Source organism: Thamnophis elegans, chromosome 1 (genome assembly GCF_009769535.1).
Source record: "Thamnophis elegans isolate rThaEle1 chromosome 1, rThaEle1.pri, whole genome shotgun sequence".
In the NCBI taxonomy this organism is placed as follows: domain Eukaryota; kingdom Metazoa; phylum Chordata; class Lepidosauria; order Squamata; family Colubridae; genus Thamnophis; species Thamnophis elegans.
In genome coordinates this window covers 118,996,898-119,015,812 of record NC_045541.1, presented here as the reverse complement: position 1 = coordinate 119,015,812, position 18,915 = coordinate 118,996,898, and the positions used below count along the sequence as shown (strand labels likewise).

General features: G+C 39.9%; 1 protein-coding gene across 1 annotated transcript in view; it reads right to left on the bottom strand.

The window, feature by feature from the left end:
- Window positions 1-18,915, bottom strand: part of PLCB2 (phospholipase C beta 2) — a 69,700-nt gene that overhangs the window by 12,533 nt on the left and 38,252 nt on the right. Inside the window, exons 13-25 of the mRNA XM_032238838.1 lie at window positions 18,554-18,638; window positions 18,253-18,424; window positions 17,195-17,289; window positions 15,368-15,464; window positions 13,977-14,061; window positions 13,235-13,359; window positions 12,846-13,000; window positions 10,863-11,027; window positions 8,445-8,544; window positions 5,338-5,442; window positions 3,917-3,999; window positions 674-758; window positions 416-472 (exon numbers count right to left, since the gene is read on the bottom strand). Coding sequence (XP_032094729.1) covers window positions 416-472; window positions 674-758; window positions 3,917-3,999; window positions 5,338-5,442; window positions 8,445-8,544; window positions 10,863-11,027; window positions 12,846-13,000; window positions 13,235-13,359; window positions 13,977-14,061; window positions 15,368-15,464; window positions 17,195-17,289; window positions 18,253-18,424; window positions 18,554-18,638 — 1,409 coding nt within the window. The remainder of the gene's footprint in view (window positions 1-415; window positions 473-673; window positions 759-3,916; window positions 4,000-5,337; window positions 5,443-8,444; window positions 8,545-10,862; window positions 11,028-12,845; window positions 13,001-13,234; window positions 13,360-13,976; window positions 14,062-15,367; window positions 15,465-17,194; window positions 17,290-18,252; window positions 18,425-18,553; window positions 18,639-18,915) is intronic.

Genomic DNA, 18,915 nt, shown 5'->3' with positions numbered 1-18,915 from the left:
CCCTACTTAGGAAAAGGAAAGACAGAAAAAGAGCAGCCAGGGCAAGGCAAATAGTCTCTTAAGTATTGATAGATAAATTGTTGAAGTCCTAAAGGATCAGTTTGGGTACCTATACCTTCCACATCGTATATTCTCTAAAAACCCTAAGTGGCCTAGATAGAATGAAAAGTCTCCTTTTACTGTAATGAGAGTTTCTTAATTCCCATTGCAATTTTTTTCACCACAATGAAGTCTCATCCCTGAATAAATTTGTGGAATGGGTTTTGAAAAATAATGTGATAAAGCCCACCAGTAGTTGATATGAATGTATCATATTCTGGCTGAATCACCACACATTTTGTAATAATGATACCTGTGTAGAATCTGGTTACATGTCACATTGTGTCAGATTGCTAAAAAGAGAGGGCTTCCTTACCTGTAATTAATTTTGCAGCTTCTTTCATGGTCCCTTCTTTTGGTGTAATCAAGGTGCCTGGAGAAGGAAAACAACATCACAGTAGACTAAAACTTTATTCCTTTATAAAATACTTTTTACTATAGTCAGAATGATCAGTTGGTCCCAGTGATGTGGGTTGATCCTACTTCTTGTCACATGGAACTACACCATCTCCTTTCAATATGTGAATTATATGTGTTCTCCCATTCTCAGCTCCTATCATTTCCATAGCATTACCTCCAGGGCCATTTGAAGAAGTGCAATAGCTTCCTAGGATGTTAGGTATCCCATTGATTGAAGGATCCTTTTCCAGTATGGATTTCTATAAAATAAAATTCAGCAGAAAATTGATGTCAGTGCAAAAATAGATCCTGGGAAACAATTGGCTGTTTCCTTTATTCTTCTTTGGCATTTTAATGTTCCTGCATGAAAGTAGCAAGAAAGATGAAGTACCGTAAAGTGCATTTATAAAATATATAAGGTAGAGATATTCCACCATCATTCTTCAGGGTGAAGAATGTGAATGTCCTGCCAGTGAGTAAAATTTCTCAAACTGAAAAAATGTTATTTCCTTTTTCCATTCACTTGACTTCTTCTAACTCAGATTGTTTGGTTCTCTGACAGCCCCAAATATTCTATGACTTCCTCAATAGGCACGCATTGCTATATGTTTCACTTTGACCGCTCCAAATAAATTGCTTAGCAGCACCCAGAGCTGTGATAACTCAGAAAGTAAGAGGAAAATGTGCCTTCTAAGTACTGTCTTATTCTTAGCTTCAAGAAAATCCCTTTTACAGCTTCTTGGTAATTAAATGTGAAATCTGATGAAGACTTGACGAAGCAGTCACTCTGTGAATAACTGTCTAAATCGGAATAAGAAGTGGAGTAAAGTAAGTCTGGAAAGCAGCACTTCAGCTGCTCCCTAACTCGGTATACATCAGAAGTGGTATCCATCAGGTTCTGACCAGTTCTGAAGAACTGGTAGTGGAAATTTTGAGTAGTTTGGAGAACTGGTAAATACCACCTCTGACTGGCCCTGCCCCCATCTAGTCTCTGTCTCCCAGGTCCCAGCTAATCAGAAAGAAATGGGGATTTTACAATAACCTTCCCCTGGAGTGAGGAGGGCATGGAGATTTTACAGTATCCTTCCCCTGCCACGCCCACAAAGCCATGCCATGCATACCAAGCTGTTCTGTCCCCCCTTCTCCGCTCGTTAACAGACAACAGGCAAACAAACTTAAAAGGAACTCTCTTTATCAGTTCTTGGCTCAGACTGGCTGCGAGCCCAAAAATAAACAGAACTCAAGTCTCTGACCAAATAACAGAATACAAAACAAAAACTCTTACAAAGCAATGCACTTCTCCAAGTGCCTCCTTGAATCAGGGTTACAGAAAGCAAATCACTTCTCCAAGTGCTCTCAAATAAACCACGACCGATGATCAATCAATGTTAACTGAACAAAGGAACGTTGACTCCTGCAACCAGGGCGTGGCACCATCCATCCTTTTATCACCCGAAGACTCACTAATGAGCCTCAGCTGCATTGTTAAACTTGCATCCCGAAAAGACTCACAGAAGACTGCTGCTGAGTCACAACACTAAGCCATGCCCACAGAACCGTTAGTAAAAATTTTTGAATCCCACCACTGTTATACATCCAGGATTTTATTTTGTTCCTGGAGGTGAAGGGTGGTGTCTACAAAGAGGGAGTGGTGTGATAGACAATAGTAAATCAGCAGTTTCCCAGGAAGGAGAAAGCACATTCTAAGAAAAGGGGTGAGACAAGCGGCAACACAACCCACAGTTGGATAGGAGACAGAGGAAGAGAGTTAGGATGGCCACGCCCTAGAGTAATATGGGTTTAGTCTGGCAGATTCTCTCTGTTCTGTGTACGCAAATAAAGAACTGAACTTTGGCTGGATTGTTCTATGTCATTCTTGGGCTGGACCTGACACTGTCTGGTGTGAAAAGGGAATTTGGATAAGAAAGAATTTAGTTCTGCTGTTCAAAATATCTAGCAGCTAGGTTTGCAGGTGAAATGGGCTGAAAATGGATGCTATTGACAGCTGTACAAAGCAAGTCATGGTTTTAACATGGGTTAAACCAAGTCATTGCGTTAATCCATAATACAGTTTGTTTCAGCATATGATAAAGCATAATGTAATGTTTCATTTGTTATGTGAATGTAGCAACTATGGTACATTAATCAGGTTTAAAATTTAAGATTCCTTGTGATATAATCACTAAAAATACTTCAGAAGCCAAATAGAAGAGATTGTTAAGTTTTTTTCCATCTATTTTAAAATTCCAACGCACTGTCCTACATTCCTCGAATCCTTTGCTAAATCCCCTTCCTCATCTCCATATGAGAGTGTAGTGCAGACCTTAAAACAGTCCTTTTCAATCTCAGCAACTTTAAGCTGTGTGGAATCCAACTCCCAGAATTCCTAATCTAAATCTTTAGGATTTCAGCTCCATTCATGCAATCTACCAAAGGGATTCCCCTCCCTCCATGCACGAAGGAAAAACCCTTCATGGGGCTACAAGAACAGAGCTGAAATCTTCAGGATTCAAGGGTTGCAACTTTGTTCCTCCAGCCCTATGAAAAATTTCAGCTTACCTCCATATCCTCTGCTTACAACCTTTCCTGCTGCTCACATGATCAGTGAACTGGTTGCCAAGCATGCAGCTCATAATCATGTGACTGCAGGTTGTTGTTGTTGGTGCAATGTTTTGTAATGGTTGGAAGTGCTTCATAGGCCATAAACCACCCTTTCTGAAGCCATTATTAATTTGGTCATTAAGTCATTAAACAAGGACTAACTATAAACTATTTTCTATTCCAATTTCTTAGATGTGTCTTGTCTTTCAAATAACCCTGTTAACATTCAGAATGTATGGATAACATTCTGGATCCTAACTGAAATATTTTCGGAAGTATGAATTTTATGATTATAAAACAACATTAGGCCCATTTTATTAAAGCCTCTTTGAAATAATTGATCTCTGTTTTTTTCTTGGTTGCTATTAAGAGGCATGTCAAATTCTGAGATGGAATATACTAGAATACAAGAATAGAATAACAGAGTTGGAAGGGACCTTGGTGGTCTTCTAGTCCAACCCCCTGCTCAGGCAGGAAACCCTACACCACTTCAAACAAATGGTTATCTAACATCTTCTTAAAAACTTCCAGTGTTGCAGCATTCACAACTTCTGGAGGCAAGTTGTTCCACTGATTAATTGTTCTGCCAGCAAATTTCTCCTTAGTTCTAAGTTGCTTCTCTCCTTGATTAGTTTCCACCCATTGCTTCTTGTCCTACCCTCAGGTGCTTTGGAGAATAGCTTGACTCCCTCTTCTTTGTGCTGACTTAAATTCTATCACTAGTAGCCGTCACTAGTCTATCACTAGTAGCCGTCACTTGAGCTAAAATACAAAAACAGATATTTTACACAAACTGAATATTATTTGGAGAACTCACCTCATTATTAGCATCTGTATTCTTCATCTTTTTATCATGTGCATTAAAAAACTTTATTGGATTGGATAAAGCCATGGTGAGATCTATTTTAAAAAAACAAAATGTACAATACCATCTCATTATCTCCTACTGATTGATTGTTACTTCCTTTACTAAGAACATAGTAATATTTGCCTTTTCTTATATACTTTTTTATTCTAAATCAAGTAATAAAAATAATTCAAGACATAAAACTTGCAATAATAGATTGTTAAGCTTTTGCATTTTGTCTGCACTGGGATAAAACTGAAATGGGCTTGCATTCGGTTCAAAGATATATCATTTATATGAGCAACAAAATGTATTTTTTCTTGCAAAACATTGTAGTATTTTTAGAACAATGCTGCGTGACCTACATCCTCATTTACAGTTTTTCTTAAGAAGGACTTATATATCCTCCTTCAGCTACGAAAAGAATCAAAAAAGACTTTTAAAATCTTCCTTGTCTTTGTCCTGTTTGGTTGACTTTGTCTAGAATCAGAAACCAAATAAGAACAATAGCTGAAAATAAGAAAAAATATCAAATAAGAACAGGTCTGGTTGTGTTTGGATAGGAAGCCTCTGAAGAACACCAGGTCTGTGGGCTCAATTGGGAAATAAATAAATAATCTTCAGAGTAAGGCAATGGCTAATCACTTCTGCACTTGTGGCAAGAAAGCTGCATGGATGTATCCAGGAGCAAAGATCAATCTGAACCTACTCTTGTCCTGGGAGACTGATAAATAGCTGAAAAGAAGATAAACGCACCCTGTGGTTGCTACAAGTGTGGCAATATAGGCCAGTTCTTATTGACAGTACCTCCATAATTAGACCAGTCTAGGAAATCAATGATATGTAGGTCTAAAATTACATTTCTTGGAACCACTACAGTACAGAATATTGCAAGTCTGAGTATGCTTTCATCCCCCCTCATTTTCTCCTTGTGTGAATGAGAGAGGGGCCTATCTGAGACATTTTCTCAATTTAGTTTTTTTGAACCGGACTTACGTTGTGTGTTTCTGCTTATTGCCTTTGTAACAGCTCTTCCTCCTGTCCCACAAGGCCATTCCCTAATCTTCTACACTATATTTTGGTAACAGTTATTATAAGATTGACATGTTTATTGAAACTGCCTTAAGACTCTTATAGCTACCTAAAAAACACCTCATCCAATGCCTCATTCAAGTTATTTTGCAATTTTAACTAAGAGAATCTTTTCAACATCCTTCATCAGGTATTGTAAATAAATTTAGTTGGCCAATATACACCAGACCTCAGCTTAAAAATCTAGAAGCAAATCAAGACTAAGAGCAATAAAGAGTGAAAGCCACCTTTTATTCTTTTTTTAAAACCCTGCAACTGAAGTATAGATGCCCTCCTCTTTCATCCTCAGAATACTGTACCTGCCCATGAGTCAGGAACATAATCCTTCATCTCCACATAGACAAATAGAGACGGCATTGTAAGAGGCCGGTTGCTCTCACTACGAAGGCAAACATGATGGTAGCCTAAAAAAGAAAGTGGATGAATCCAGTAGGAAAATATATAACAGTGGCAATTTGGATGCCAGAGTAAGAAATGCAATGAGCTTGCTCAGAAAAACAGCATTGTTGTAGGTTCTTCGATATTGTATTATTTCTGCTTTTGCAAACTGTGTGCCAGTTTCATACCAAAGTTCACAAAAGTCACTCATGATGAAATACCTAAACTCTGGTGAACTGGATAACAAAAAAATGAAATGAGTCCTTCAGCATTTCTTATACATCTACATCTACAGTAGGGGTGGGTTCCTGCTGGTATTACAACCGGTTCGGGGTGCAAAAAAAAATGTGTCTGCGCATTTGCACCTAAAAAGGTCTGTCCATGCGCACAACATTAGAAAAGGGGGATTTTTTTTTCTAATGAAGATTGTTCTGCACATGCGCATCTAGATGGTGGCCCCGAGGATAGAACCGGTTCAGGTGCATGTCTGGCCAAGTTACTTGGCTGAATCGGTCCGAACTAGTAGGAACCCACCTCTGACTGACTGACTGACACACTCTCTCTCTCTCTCTCTCTCTCTCTCTCTCTCTCTCTCTCTCTCTCTCTCTCTCTCTCTCTCTCTCTCTCTCTTAAGGAATGAGCTCTCTTTGTGCATTCTTTCAAATATGAGAAGAAGAAAAATAAGGAAAAGGTCTGGTGGCACACATTACTCCAGTGCTCGAACCGAGCACTTTTAACATCTTGCATCAAGGAGTACATCAGGGCAATTAGGACGGCGAAAAGATCTTATATTGCCACCTTGATTGCGTCCGCCGAGTCGCGCCCAGCCGCCCTGTTCAGGATAACCCGCTCCCTCCTAAATAGGAGGGATACGGGGGACCCTCTGCAGGGTAGGGCTGAGGATTACGTCCAGTTCTTGGTGGACAAAGTTGCTCGGTTTCGGTGGGACTTGGACTCCGATTCTGCAGATCCAGCCGAGACACAGGGGGATAATCTGATAGACCATCGCTGGGTTGAGTTTCAGGATGTTGCCCCTGGGGATGTGGACAAGGCCATGAGAGCTGTGAGTGCCTCCACTTGTGTACTGGACCCGTGCCCCTCCTGGCTGGTTGCTAACAGCAGGGAGGTGACACGGGGCTGGATCCAGGTGGTTGTTACCGCCTCCCTTCGGGAGGGGGTCTTTCCCCCCGCACTTAAAGCGGCGGTGGTGAGACCCCTCCTGAAGAAACCATCCTTGGATCCAGCCGTTCTTAACAATTATCGTCCAGTCTCCAACCTCCCCTTTGTGGGGAAGGTTGTTGAGAAGGTGGTGGCCTTCCAGCTCCAGCGGTCCTTGGAGGAAGCTAGTTATCTCGACCCATTCCAGTCCGGCTTCAGGCCTGGTTACAGCACAGAAACCGCTTTGGTCGCATTGACCGATGACCTCTGGAGAGCCAGGGACGGAGGCCACGCCTCCGTCCTGGTTCTCCTTGACCTCTCAGCGGCTTTCGATACCATCAACCATGGTATCCTTCTGCGACGACTGCGGGAGGTGGGGGTGGGAGGCACTGTTTTGCAGTGGTTCTCCTCTTACCTCTTGGACAGGTCGCAGTCGGTGTTAGTTGGAGGGCAGAGATCGACCCCTAGGCCCCTAACATATGGGGTGCCACAGGGCTCGGTCTTATCCCCCCTACTTTTCAACATTACATGAAACCGCTGGGCGAGATCATTCGGCGGCATGGGATAAGATACCATCAATATGCGGACGATACCCAGTTGTATCTGTCCGCCCTGTGCCAACTCAATGAAGCGGTGGAAGTGATGAACTGGGGCCTTGAAGCTGTTAGGGACTGGATGAGGGCTAACAAGCTTGTGCTCAACCCGGACAAGACCGAGTGGCTGTTGTGTTTCCCTCCCTCTAATTTGGCAAGTGTTCCATCTCTCAGGCTTGGGGGTCAAACACTACACCCCTCAGATAGGGTTCGCAACTTGGGAGTCTTCCTGGATCCACAGCTGACCTTTGACCACCATTTGTCAGCTGTGACCAGGGGGGCATTTGCCCAGGTCCGCCTGGTGCACCAGTTGCGACCCTACCTGAACCGGGAGGCCCTCACAACAGTCACTCGTGCCCTTGTGACCTCTAGGCTGGAGTACTGCAACGTGCTCTACATGGGGCTGCCCTTGAAGAGCATCCGGCGACTTCAGCTAGTCCAGAATGCGGCCGCGCGAGCGATTGTGGGTGCACCTCGGTTCACCCACATAACACCTATCCTCTGCGAGCTGCGCTGGCTACCTGTCGATCTCCGGGTGCGCTTCAAGGTGCTACTTGCCACCCATAAAGCCCTTCATGGTAGTGGATCTGGATACTTGAGAGACTGCCTCCTGCCAATTACCTCCTCGCGACCAATTAGATCACATAGATTAGGCCTCCTCCGAGTTCCATCTGCCAGTCAGTGTCGACTGGCAACCATGCGGAGGAGAGCCTTCTCGGTAGTAGCTCCGACCCTTTGGAACGATCTCCCCGTGGAGATTCGTACCCTCACCACCCTCCAGACCTTCCGCACAGCCCTTAAAATCTGGCTATCCCGTCAGGCCTGGGGCTAAAGATTGTAACCCACCCCCACCCGAATGGTATGAATGTTGTGTTCTTTTAATTATGTATTGTTCTTATGTGTCATGGTTTGTATCCCCTTCCCCCATGAGTTGTAAGCCGCCCTGAGTCCCCCCAGGGAAAAGGGCGGCCTATAAATAAACTTTCAAATTCAAATTCAAATTCATTTCCTATAGTTCTCTCTACCCTCACTTTCAGATCTTTTAGCCCTGAGTAGGGTTAAAGTACTGTGCAGCTACTTCCATTTGTAATCAATTAGACATGAATGAAAGGTTTTCAGATTTTCTAGTTCTCACGAGGAGATCCTACTTTAGTACTTTATGCTTTTGAAGAATGCCCAAAGATGGCTTTGAGCCAGCCTTCTTCTATGGCTCTGTGAAGGAGATCAAGAGTTATAGGAAGCCACCCCAGGGTTGTGGTAAAAAAAAAAAGTCTTACCAGAGCACACAGCAGTAACTGGGATAATGCGGTGACCAATGAACTTCCCACCTTCTTCCAAAACTACAATTCTGAGAGAAGCCAACTCTGGCATCAAAATCTGGCAGGGAAAAAAAATGTATGACAGTTTGTAACCTAAAAAAACCCAAGGTGGAGAAAATTAGTTCCATAGCTACAGAGCTTCCTTCTACAGAGGAATTATTGAATCTGTCATCTGCATTTCTATAACTGTCTGGTTTGGTTCTGCAACCCAAAAAGGCAGACTTCAGAGGATAATCAGACCTGCAAGAAAGACAATTACTTCCAACCTGCCTTCCATTGAGAGACTGTACGAGTCAAAAAGAGGGCGGTGAAAATATTTACAGTCCCCTTGCATCCTGGACATAAATTGTTTCAACTCCTACCCTCAAAACGACGCTACAAGCACTGCACAACCAAGACAACTAGACACAAGAACAGTTTTTCCCCAAATGCCATCACTCTTCTAAACAAATATTTCCCTCACTACTGTCAAACGATTCACTAAGGCTGCATTATTATTACTATTAGTCTTCTCATTGTTCCTATCACCCATTTCCTCCCACATGACTGCAGGACTGTAACTTTGTTCCTTGTATCCATACAATTTATATTGATACTGATTATTTCCTGATTGCTTATTTGCATCCTATGACTATCATTACATGCTGTACCTTATGATTTTTGACAAATGTATCTTGTCTTTTTATGTACTCTGAGAGCATGTGCATCAAAATTCCTTCTGTGTCTAATCACAGTTGGCCAATGAAGAATTCTATTCTAGCTACAGTTTGGAGGTCCCCTTATCTTCTGTATATGCACTATCTGAGTCTTTGGTTTCTTCCTCAAAACCCCATAACTTTAACCTTAGACTGTCTACTATCAACCTCACCCTATTCCTAAGAGGTCTGTAAGGGGCGTGCATAAGCGCACCAACGTGCCTACCGTCCCTATCCTAATGTTTCTTTTTATTCGTATCCATTTCATGTATCCAAAATCATGTTTATACATATATGTGTGTGTTGTCTAATACAGTGTTTTTCAACCACTGTGCCGCGGCACACTAGTGTGCCGTGACATAGTGTAAGGTGTGCCGTGGGAAAAACACTTTATATATAGTCAATATAGGCACAGAGTTAAATTTTTTTAACATTTTCTAATGGTGGTGTGCCTCGTGATTTTTTTTCATGAAAAAAGTGTGCCTTTGCACAAAAAGGTTGAAAAACACTGGTCTAATACATGCTTGACAAAATTATTAAATAAATAAAAATAAGTAAATAAAATAAATATCTAAAAGGGCTTCTCTTCGGTGTTTTTGTGGATGATATGACTTATTTAGATTTTAAAAGCAAGTCGCTGAGCTGTTTCCCTTTCTCCCCATCACATTCCCAGCTATTCCTTTTCATCAGCTGCTTTCTCCCTTCCTGATTCAGCTTAGCTCAAGAATAAAATCCCTTTAAAAAAAAGAAATATTCTGCCAGTTTCAAGGTCAGCCACCCCTTTGCAGGAAGGGTTCACTATATGGGTTGATCCTGCCTAACATAAACTTTTCTGATAGCCAAGAAGTATAAACAAAAAAATGACCTGCTTAAAAGTATGATATTCTTAGAAATATATAGATAACTATACTGAAGCCTTCTTTATATCTCTTGGTTCTCTCCTTCCTCACCACTCTCTCTGTCTTCCTCTGCTCACCTATATGCCTAAAGTCATTGTGGACAGTGTGAATTACATAAGCACCACTGCTGATCTGTATATGGCTGTTTTCTGCATTCCTAATTTTAAGAAGATAGTTCTGCATTGGTTTTCTTATATTCATACTAGGTATTACGAATGTGTTGCAATTCATGCGCAGAATAATGAAGATTATAATGCAATGAAAGGGGCATCTATTTCCATATGTTGTGATCTTGAGCTTTTGCAAATGTTTATTTTTTTTTAGAAAGCACAGAATTTGTAACCCTCGATCTGACATATTTTAGGAGGGCTCCCCCCCACCCAATAGAAGCTTTGAATTGAATATACCTCACTTTTCCTTAAATTTCCCATTTGCAGCATTGAAATATTAACGAGTACCTGAGAGGGTCACTAGAAACAAGGAAATTAAGTCTGCAAAGTATTCTGCCCATATGAAACTACAAATTATAACAACCTCTATTGCTTGGAATTTTTGAGGACAGCTCTTACTCAAGGAAATGTGTTCCTGAATATTTTCCCCAATCCTATCACTAAGTGATGATTCTAATATTTCCTGTCATAATGTGTTGCTGATCCTGCTTATTTAATTCCATTTTACACTGTTTTCTATAACAAGAACGACAGAAGAATCTCCCTCCCCTTAAATGCCTAGGATCTAGAAACAGCAGATATAGCACCTTTGGAAGTGACACAACATGTTACCTTTTCAAACACAAAAGGGTCTTCATTCCATATAGGGTTGATTGAGTTGGCATTTGGTGTCACTTTGGTTCTGTATCTACGCTTTGGATCTCCTGGTAGGCCAAACAACTCTACCTCTACGTACGACTTCACGCTGCGTTCTGAAAGGAACTGGCCAGAAATGATCTGTGCATGGAACAAGAACAACACAGCAATTTATTACATAAAGATTCAGCATTAGCTCTTAAGTCCTTTTTTTTCTTTTCTTTTTGGCCTGAGGCACACATAATTTTTCTCAGGCTGAATCTGCCCTTTGAGCCATCAAGCCAAGAACTACATTCCAAAAAAGTGTGGGTGGGGCTGGGATAAAAGCTAACTTTCATTTTGTTTCACTTCCAATATTCTGTTCATGTAATTACTATTAAGTACAGTCACATGTTGACTAATTCCCACTTTTGTGTCATGTGTAACAACCTTTGAAGTACTTGCATCTTTGTTTTAAGATATTACGTACTTAAATCCTTCCGGTTCATTTCCCATTAGCTTATTTAAGACCCATTAGTCTTATATTACTGTCCACTTTATTTCTTAGACTGTATATTTGCTCACCTCACAAATTCATCTATCTATTCTATTGGGACAATATTATTGTGGAATACTGTTCATAGAAATTCATGTCTCAATGCTTTTTTGTATCAAAAACTGCTTGACATGGAAAATATGTCACATCACTCAGAAGTATTCTAGTTTAGTTTCTCTTTAATTTTCTAGATTTTAGTAAGCAGGTAATTTGAAGCTTAACATAAAGTATCAATGAACATTATAACTCCTTTCAAAAAGAGCTTTCTCCTCCTTTCAGTGGAAAGCATGAATTCAAAAGTTGTGTAACATTTGTGTATTTACAGTGAAATTAGACTATATAAGTAGTATTACCTGAATTCAAGGATTCTTATCTGAGCTGCTTTCTTTAGTGACACAGTTAAATTCCTAAGCATGCTGATGCTACTACTTCTAGGAAAAGGAATTATGTTTTTAAAAAAGGATTAGATGTTCACACCAACTGCTACATGAACATGAGGAATTCAAAGAACTGAGAGACTGATTTGGGAATATTTCCAGCTGCTGGAGAACACCAGATTCGCAGTCAGATATAGCCATGGCCATATGGTAGCTTACTCAGTGAGGAGACTTCAAACAGATTTGTTCTGTTTGGACATGATGTGCATGTGTCCAATACTCTATTGCAATAGAATAGATGCACCCATCTTTTGCCTAAAATTGCAAATTAGTTTATTTGTGTCATTATCATTCTTTCTATTGCTACAACTGGCCAAGTGAGTGCTAATTGCATGAGATGGAATTCATTTATTCAAACACAGAAACAACTATATTTTTCTATAATCAGAATGTCCTCCAGGTCACTGTAGAATTACTTTGCCATGCAGATCTTACTGGGCAGTGGATACACTGGATATTTGGCACCATACCTCTGGGCAGCAAATCCCCCAATCCAGGGGTGGGTTCCTTCCAGTTCTAACCTCTTCTATAGAAGAGGTTCCACAAATCTACAGTGCCGTTTAAAACCAGTTCCAGCTCCCTCCCCACACCCGTCTGCACATCATCAAGATGAAGAGCAAGAGGAGGAATTCTGGGAGTTGAAGTCCACAAGTCTTAAAGCTGTCAAGTTTGAACACCCCTCGGGGGGGTGTTCTAAAGGGTTAGGGGTGCAAGGGTCTTGTGACTTGAAAGCTTTAAGACTTGCGTGCTTCAAATGCCAGAGTTTCTGAGCCAACTTTTTGGTTGCCAAGCAAGAACGTTGTTAAGTAAGTTTCACCACATTTTAAAAGTTGGCCATGCCCACCCAGTCACATGACTGCCAAGCCACTCCCACCTGGTCACATGGCTGGCAAGCTACTCCCACAAAGCAGGCCACACCTACAGAAGAGGTTGTAAAAAATGTGGAAACCCACCACTGCCCCAATCAATCCCAAAGTGGTCACTTACGGTGACTGACAAAGTGCTTGCCACAACTACATCAATCCGATCCACTGAAAAAGGATCAAAGTGCTTGTCTGGACGACGCATGAAGTCATGTTTAAGAAGATAGCCACTTTGCCCATTGAATTCAAACAGAGCCATGTTCTGCTGCATTGGGACATCTAGGAAAGGAAGTGGCAGAGGAGATTATTGGGATTCAACATTATTTATGCTGACTGTTTTTAAATTGTTTTTCAGTATATTCAGTTTTTGTTTTCCATCAGAGTTTTTTCTGATACATGGGCAGCTATATAGGTTTGTTAATTAAATACTGTAAGTACATTTATGCAAAACAATAGCAGAGCTAGAAATTTAATACAGCAGGTGGACCCAAGTCAAAGAAGTGCTCTACTCACCACTTGTCTGAAAGTTTAATGCCACCATTTGACACCCAACATTCCAGAACATCTGTGGCATATAGTTAGAAGAATCCATCCGAGTACCTTTGGGATAAATTCGGCTCATCTGTCTTTTGTTGTAGCTTAATTTCTTTTAATAGGAGTTCATTATTTGAATGAATGCAATGACTATTCTCATTTTACAGGATAAACAGCTGTACACATTTAACCAGAATGCCATTCCTGCCCACTCATTATCGATTGAATTCATATTATGCTGAAACAAATCATTGTGCAACTGAAAGGAAGCAAAGAATATTCTGTGTACATTGCAATTAAGGGACACAGAGGCAATGAAGACAGGAGATGATCAGAAATAAACCTTATAACTGTTCTGCACACATAAAATAGTGGCAAGAGTTTTTCCCAATAGATATTGATGCAAGAATCATATCCTCCAAATAGAATGATTAATAGTGAACAGCTTTTAAATGAATTCTTAATATCTAATATTATTAACACACTACAGCTAGCTAATACCAGTAACAAACTCTATTACAATAATAAAACAGCAATTACTAAACTCTGTAGGTATCTGCACATTATGTCTGACACCATGGAATGTGCGCCTATTATCCCAACTTCATTTGCACAGAGAAATTCTCTTTGGGCATATATGTATAAATTGGAATGAGTTCTCTACCAGTACATAGATATATAATATAACTAATCACTGAGGAGATGCCTTTAAAAAGGATACTCGACAAACTGGATGGGTGACCTGGTCAACAACTCATAAGCCTTCAACTCAGTGAAGGAGGAAACAACAAAACTCTGGTTTTTCTCTGGAATAATAAGGAAGAAAACATAGAGCATAATCAATCTTTTGTTTCCAAATCCATCCCTTCTTCCATTTAATTTCCAATCCTTGTTATCATTTCTAAATAAAAATGCTGGTTGCTTCTTCACATAAAAAATAAAAGAAGAAAGGGTTGGAGTCAAGTGGAGATTCATTTTAGGATTCCATCGAGTATGGAAGCAAATGCAGAAAATTACTTATGGCAGGGTTGTCAAACTTCATTGAGGGCTGCATCAGGGTTATGTTTGACCTTGGGGATTGGGGTGGCCAGCTCAACATCACTCCTATTGGGGAGGCTTGTGGTGGCCTGAATGCTCTGCCAGTGAAAATAGGCTCCCAAAGGGATGGCATTTGTATTGCCATAAATTCTACTTGCCACAAGCTGTAGAACCTTCACAACATAATTGTACAATAAACTTCCACTTACGTGCAGTGAAACTATTTTAGTTGTGTCTAGGAGCATGTATGAAAATGAAGTAGAATCAATAGATTAACTTTGAAAGCTGGAGTCCTCAAGATACTTCAACTTCAATTCCCAGCATTTCCAACAACATGAGTTAATGCTGACAGTATTTTGAAAAACAAAATCCAGCCCTCCAGTTTCTTTAAATTCAGGAAGGGGATCAGAAAAATTTAACACTTTTAAATTTTTCAACCTTTGACTAGAAGATAGAATCACCTGAGTTTTTCTACTGTTAATATTTGCACAAAATGAATATCTTTCATAAGAAATAATTTATTTGAATTCTTTATCTCAGTTTCATTATTATTTATTAACTATCTTTTATTCTAGCATAAAATAAATGGAAGGGACAAAGTCTGCAATTTCTTTGAGTTTTCATCACTTTTATGAATTCTCATCCAATATTTGACCCAAAGTAGAGAACATTTTATATAAACTTTGGCAAATATAATGTAAATGCAGATAGTGATACAGGGCTACGGTTATACATTTTTCTCCCTCCTAGCTCTCAATGAAAGTGATGCACAAAAAATCCACAAGGAGGTAAATCTTGTATATAATTTTGCATCATGTAGAAGCAGGGTCAATTTCTGCTCACTTAGAGAATCACTGAATCATACAATTCATCTAGGGATGCAATACATTTTCCTTAATTGATACTGCCCTGTATCATATTCCCCACCCCACCCCATATAAGTCCTAAAGAACAGTGTTAAAGAATGACATTTACACAGTTAATAAACACACCATTTTCAGGGCAAATATATCTGAGGCTAGCTTTACCATATGAAAATGTTTTCCTTAACAGGAGAAAACAAATCATTCTTACGTGCTGAAATTTCAAAACTCTCAAATTTGATGGGCTGAATGTAATTCACCAGACTGGACATTTCTTCATAGGCAGTCACTTCCAGACCTGCAGTTCCCTAAACAGAATTTGGAGTGTTACAGAGCGAATTGTTGTGATGCAAACTCCAGTGGTGTGCAAAATAAGAATCAGAAAGGACTAAGTAGAATTCGGAAGAATAATAAAGGGCAACCAGTGAATATGGATATACCCTGCAGATCTGAGTCTTTCAGAATGGGATCTCCAATTAAACTGGGGAAGCACAGATACACATCTATTTACATATCCTTAGTTCAGTCTTCTGGGATTTGTAGTTCAAACCTACCTGAAAAGTCATCAGGTTGAGCAACGCTGTTCTTGTAAAATTAGAACTAGTATATTCAAAAGAGGGATAAGCATAGCCCTATTTATGATTCTGCCTCTGGAGGGTTAATTGGTTTTCTCTTGCCCGCTTCTAACTAATTGGGCAAGAATACCTGATTGGTATTACTGACACACCAGAGAGGGTAGAGTTTAGAAGCCGGGTGGCAAAACAACTAAGCTAAAGACAATACAAACTTTACAGGCTTCCCCCATAGCTGTGTCAGAGTTATGCCTTCCAGACTTCCAAAGGAACTTCATTTATTTATTAAAACGTTTAGCCTACATTGTCATTATTAAAATAATCCCAAAAGTCACACTCTGTCAGAATTCAGGAGGAGACACAAAATATTTAAAGAGCTAATCTTTTATGATAGGGCAGATGACTCCAAGGTATATTTCAATCCTGCAGAGTGAACTATTCTGTTACATTTCTTGAGCGAATCATACAAAGGATGAAGTGCAAAGTAATAACACCATCAACACCAAGATAAAATAATCTGTGCAAAGTATACCAATAGTCATGATATATGATGAACCAGTGTTGGCGGGGAGCGCACATACGTGAGGGAGCCCTGGAAACTGGAAGGTCAGCTTCCCAGTGCACGCATGCGTGCCAGGGAGCTGCTCTTCCTGTTTCCTGCACTCCTGCGTGGCAAAGACCAGCTGGCTGGCGCGCCAGCACCTGGAAGAGCAACAGGTGATGGCTGGCATGCCTGGAGAGATGGCTCTGCATGCCACTTCCAGCACACGTGCCAAAAGTTCGCCATCATGTTAATAAACACATAAAGTGTACAAAAATGTGTAATCAAGACTCTAGTAAAAAAAAGGATTATGGGTACATGATAGATTAGCAGTGCTCCAATATTTGAGGGACTGCCACACAGAAGAGGGGTTCAACCTATTTTCCAAAGCTCCAGAAGGCAAGACAAAAAACAATGGAGGGAAACTGAACAAGAAGAGAAGCAACCTAGAATTAAGGAGAAATTTCCTAACCATGAAAACAATTAACCAGTGGAACTGCTTGCCTCCAGAAGTTGTGGCCGCTCCATTACTGGAGGCTTTTAAGAAGACTCTGGACAGGCGCTTATCTGGAATAATATAGGGTCTCTTGCTTGAGCATAGGGTTGGACTTGAAGACCTCCATGGTCTCTTCCAGCTCTGTTATTATGTTAAAAGGTTCATAGAGCTTAGCAGAAAATCACAGTGCTTAATTATTTCATTAAAAAGGAAGGTTTTTTTACTTTTTATGAGGTCCTCTGATCATCTTCCTTTAAGTGAAGGAAAGTATGAGGTCCAAACTATTTCATCTGGTTAAGGGCAGGACATTATCCTATGAATAGTTATTACTGTACAAGAGATCATTAAGCTAAGGCCTTGGAAGCTAAGCTTAAGTCTTGGAATAATTACCTTATATTTAGGCTAGATACACAAAATCATAAATCATACCTCATCAGACTGTAGCTTTTTAATCTCTTCCTCATTTAGGTTTTCCAAATTTCTCTCTGCTTCAGGAACTTTTTCATCCTCCTCAACTGGCTTGACTGACAATATGAAAGAAAAATCAATATGCTTATGAAAATTCTCATCTAATCTAATTTCTCCAGACTTATATTTTCTGCTTTTCTCCATCCAACTATCTATTCTGAAGCTCTAGAAGCTCATTCACCCAGGCACAAATTATTGACCGATGTGAACTACAATATAGTAATAGTCAAGGGAGGCAGGTCATAAAAATGTTAACTCAAAGCAAATTAAGAAGGTTAGTTTGGATATATACCAATGTAGCTCCTTTATCTTACAGGGATCTGTAATATATAAGAAAATAATTAGCAGTGGTTATTGAGCCCCTATCATTGTTTTAAATTTACATGGTTTTTTGGGGACATGAATTCAGATTTTATTTCTTTAACAGCAAATACAAAAGTAGATGTTGCTCTTTGAACTGTAAGCTCATTAGATGACTTTGGGACAGTCACTGTGTCCCAGGCCAACTTACCCAGCAAAATTATTATTGTAGAGGAAAATGAGAAGAAAGTGTTAAGTACATCTTGAAGCTTTACATCATCTTTATGTAGTTCTATCATTAGTCTTTCATTTCGTTAAAGAGAACCAGACTTTCATGCAGCTCTGTTCTCTTTTATATATGTTCTCTAAGACCTCCATAACACCTATATTTTTATACAAGCATGATGCTGTTTATATGGTCTCTTAGATAATCCTGAATCACCACAAGTAGTCCTTCACTTCCAACTACAATTGACGCGAAGTTTTCCATTGCTAAGAAAAGCAGTTGTTATGTTAGCTTTGCCCCGTTTTACTATCTTTTTTGCCACAATAATTAAGCAAATCACTGCAGTTGTTAAGCTAATCATGTGGGCATTAAGTGAATCTGACTTCCCCCATTAACATCACTTGTCAGAAGTGTCTTGAATTTCTGGAAATTATAGTCCTAACACAACTGGAGGAGGAGCCAAGTTTGGAAAGGCTGCTGTATGATATAATACCTGTGCTATCCTTTTCTAGAAGTATGGGTTGGTCTGTAATTTCATCCTCCAAACTCTTCCTCTTCTTCAGAGCATCTTGGTTCTCCCCAGGCATAAATTGGTTCTTCTTATTCTTAATCAAGATCTTCCCCATGAGATCCTGAGGACTTGGCAGTGGAATTCCTGGTTTTAGCTACCAAAAAAAGAAATGGACCAAGTTAACATTCATATAATCTTCACATCCACACAGAATGCAGATGGTTAGAACAAGTGCATCCAATGACTACTTAACTACAGGTATTTAATTTTCTCATTCACTTACTAGATATTTTTCCAGGGGTTCGGTCAGCAACATTTCCCCAAAGATGGTCCTGCAGTACTCAGCCATCTTTGTCTGCTGCTTAGGCCTAACAGAAAGTATAGGAAAAGTATAAAAGTATTAAGAAAAAAACTGAGCTTAGCATCATCCATGCTTCACCTGTTTTACTCTATCTTTACATTCTAGCATATGCAAGACAGATCTAAATTTACTACCAGAAACTTTTTTGGTTTTTTTCCCCTAAACTTTGGTCTGAACCTCTTCTCTACCGTATCCCATGCTTGCTATTGCATGGTAATTGTATTAAAAATTCCCTTGAAATTATTTGGAGTTAATTTAAGATTTTTTCTCTCTTTCTTAATTAG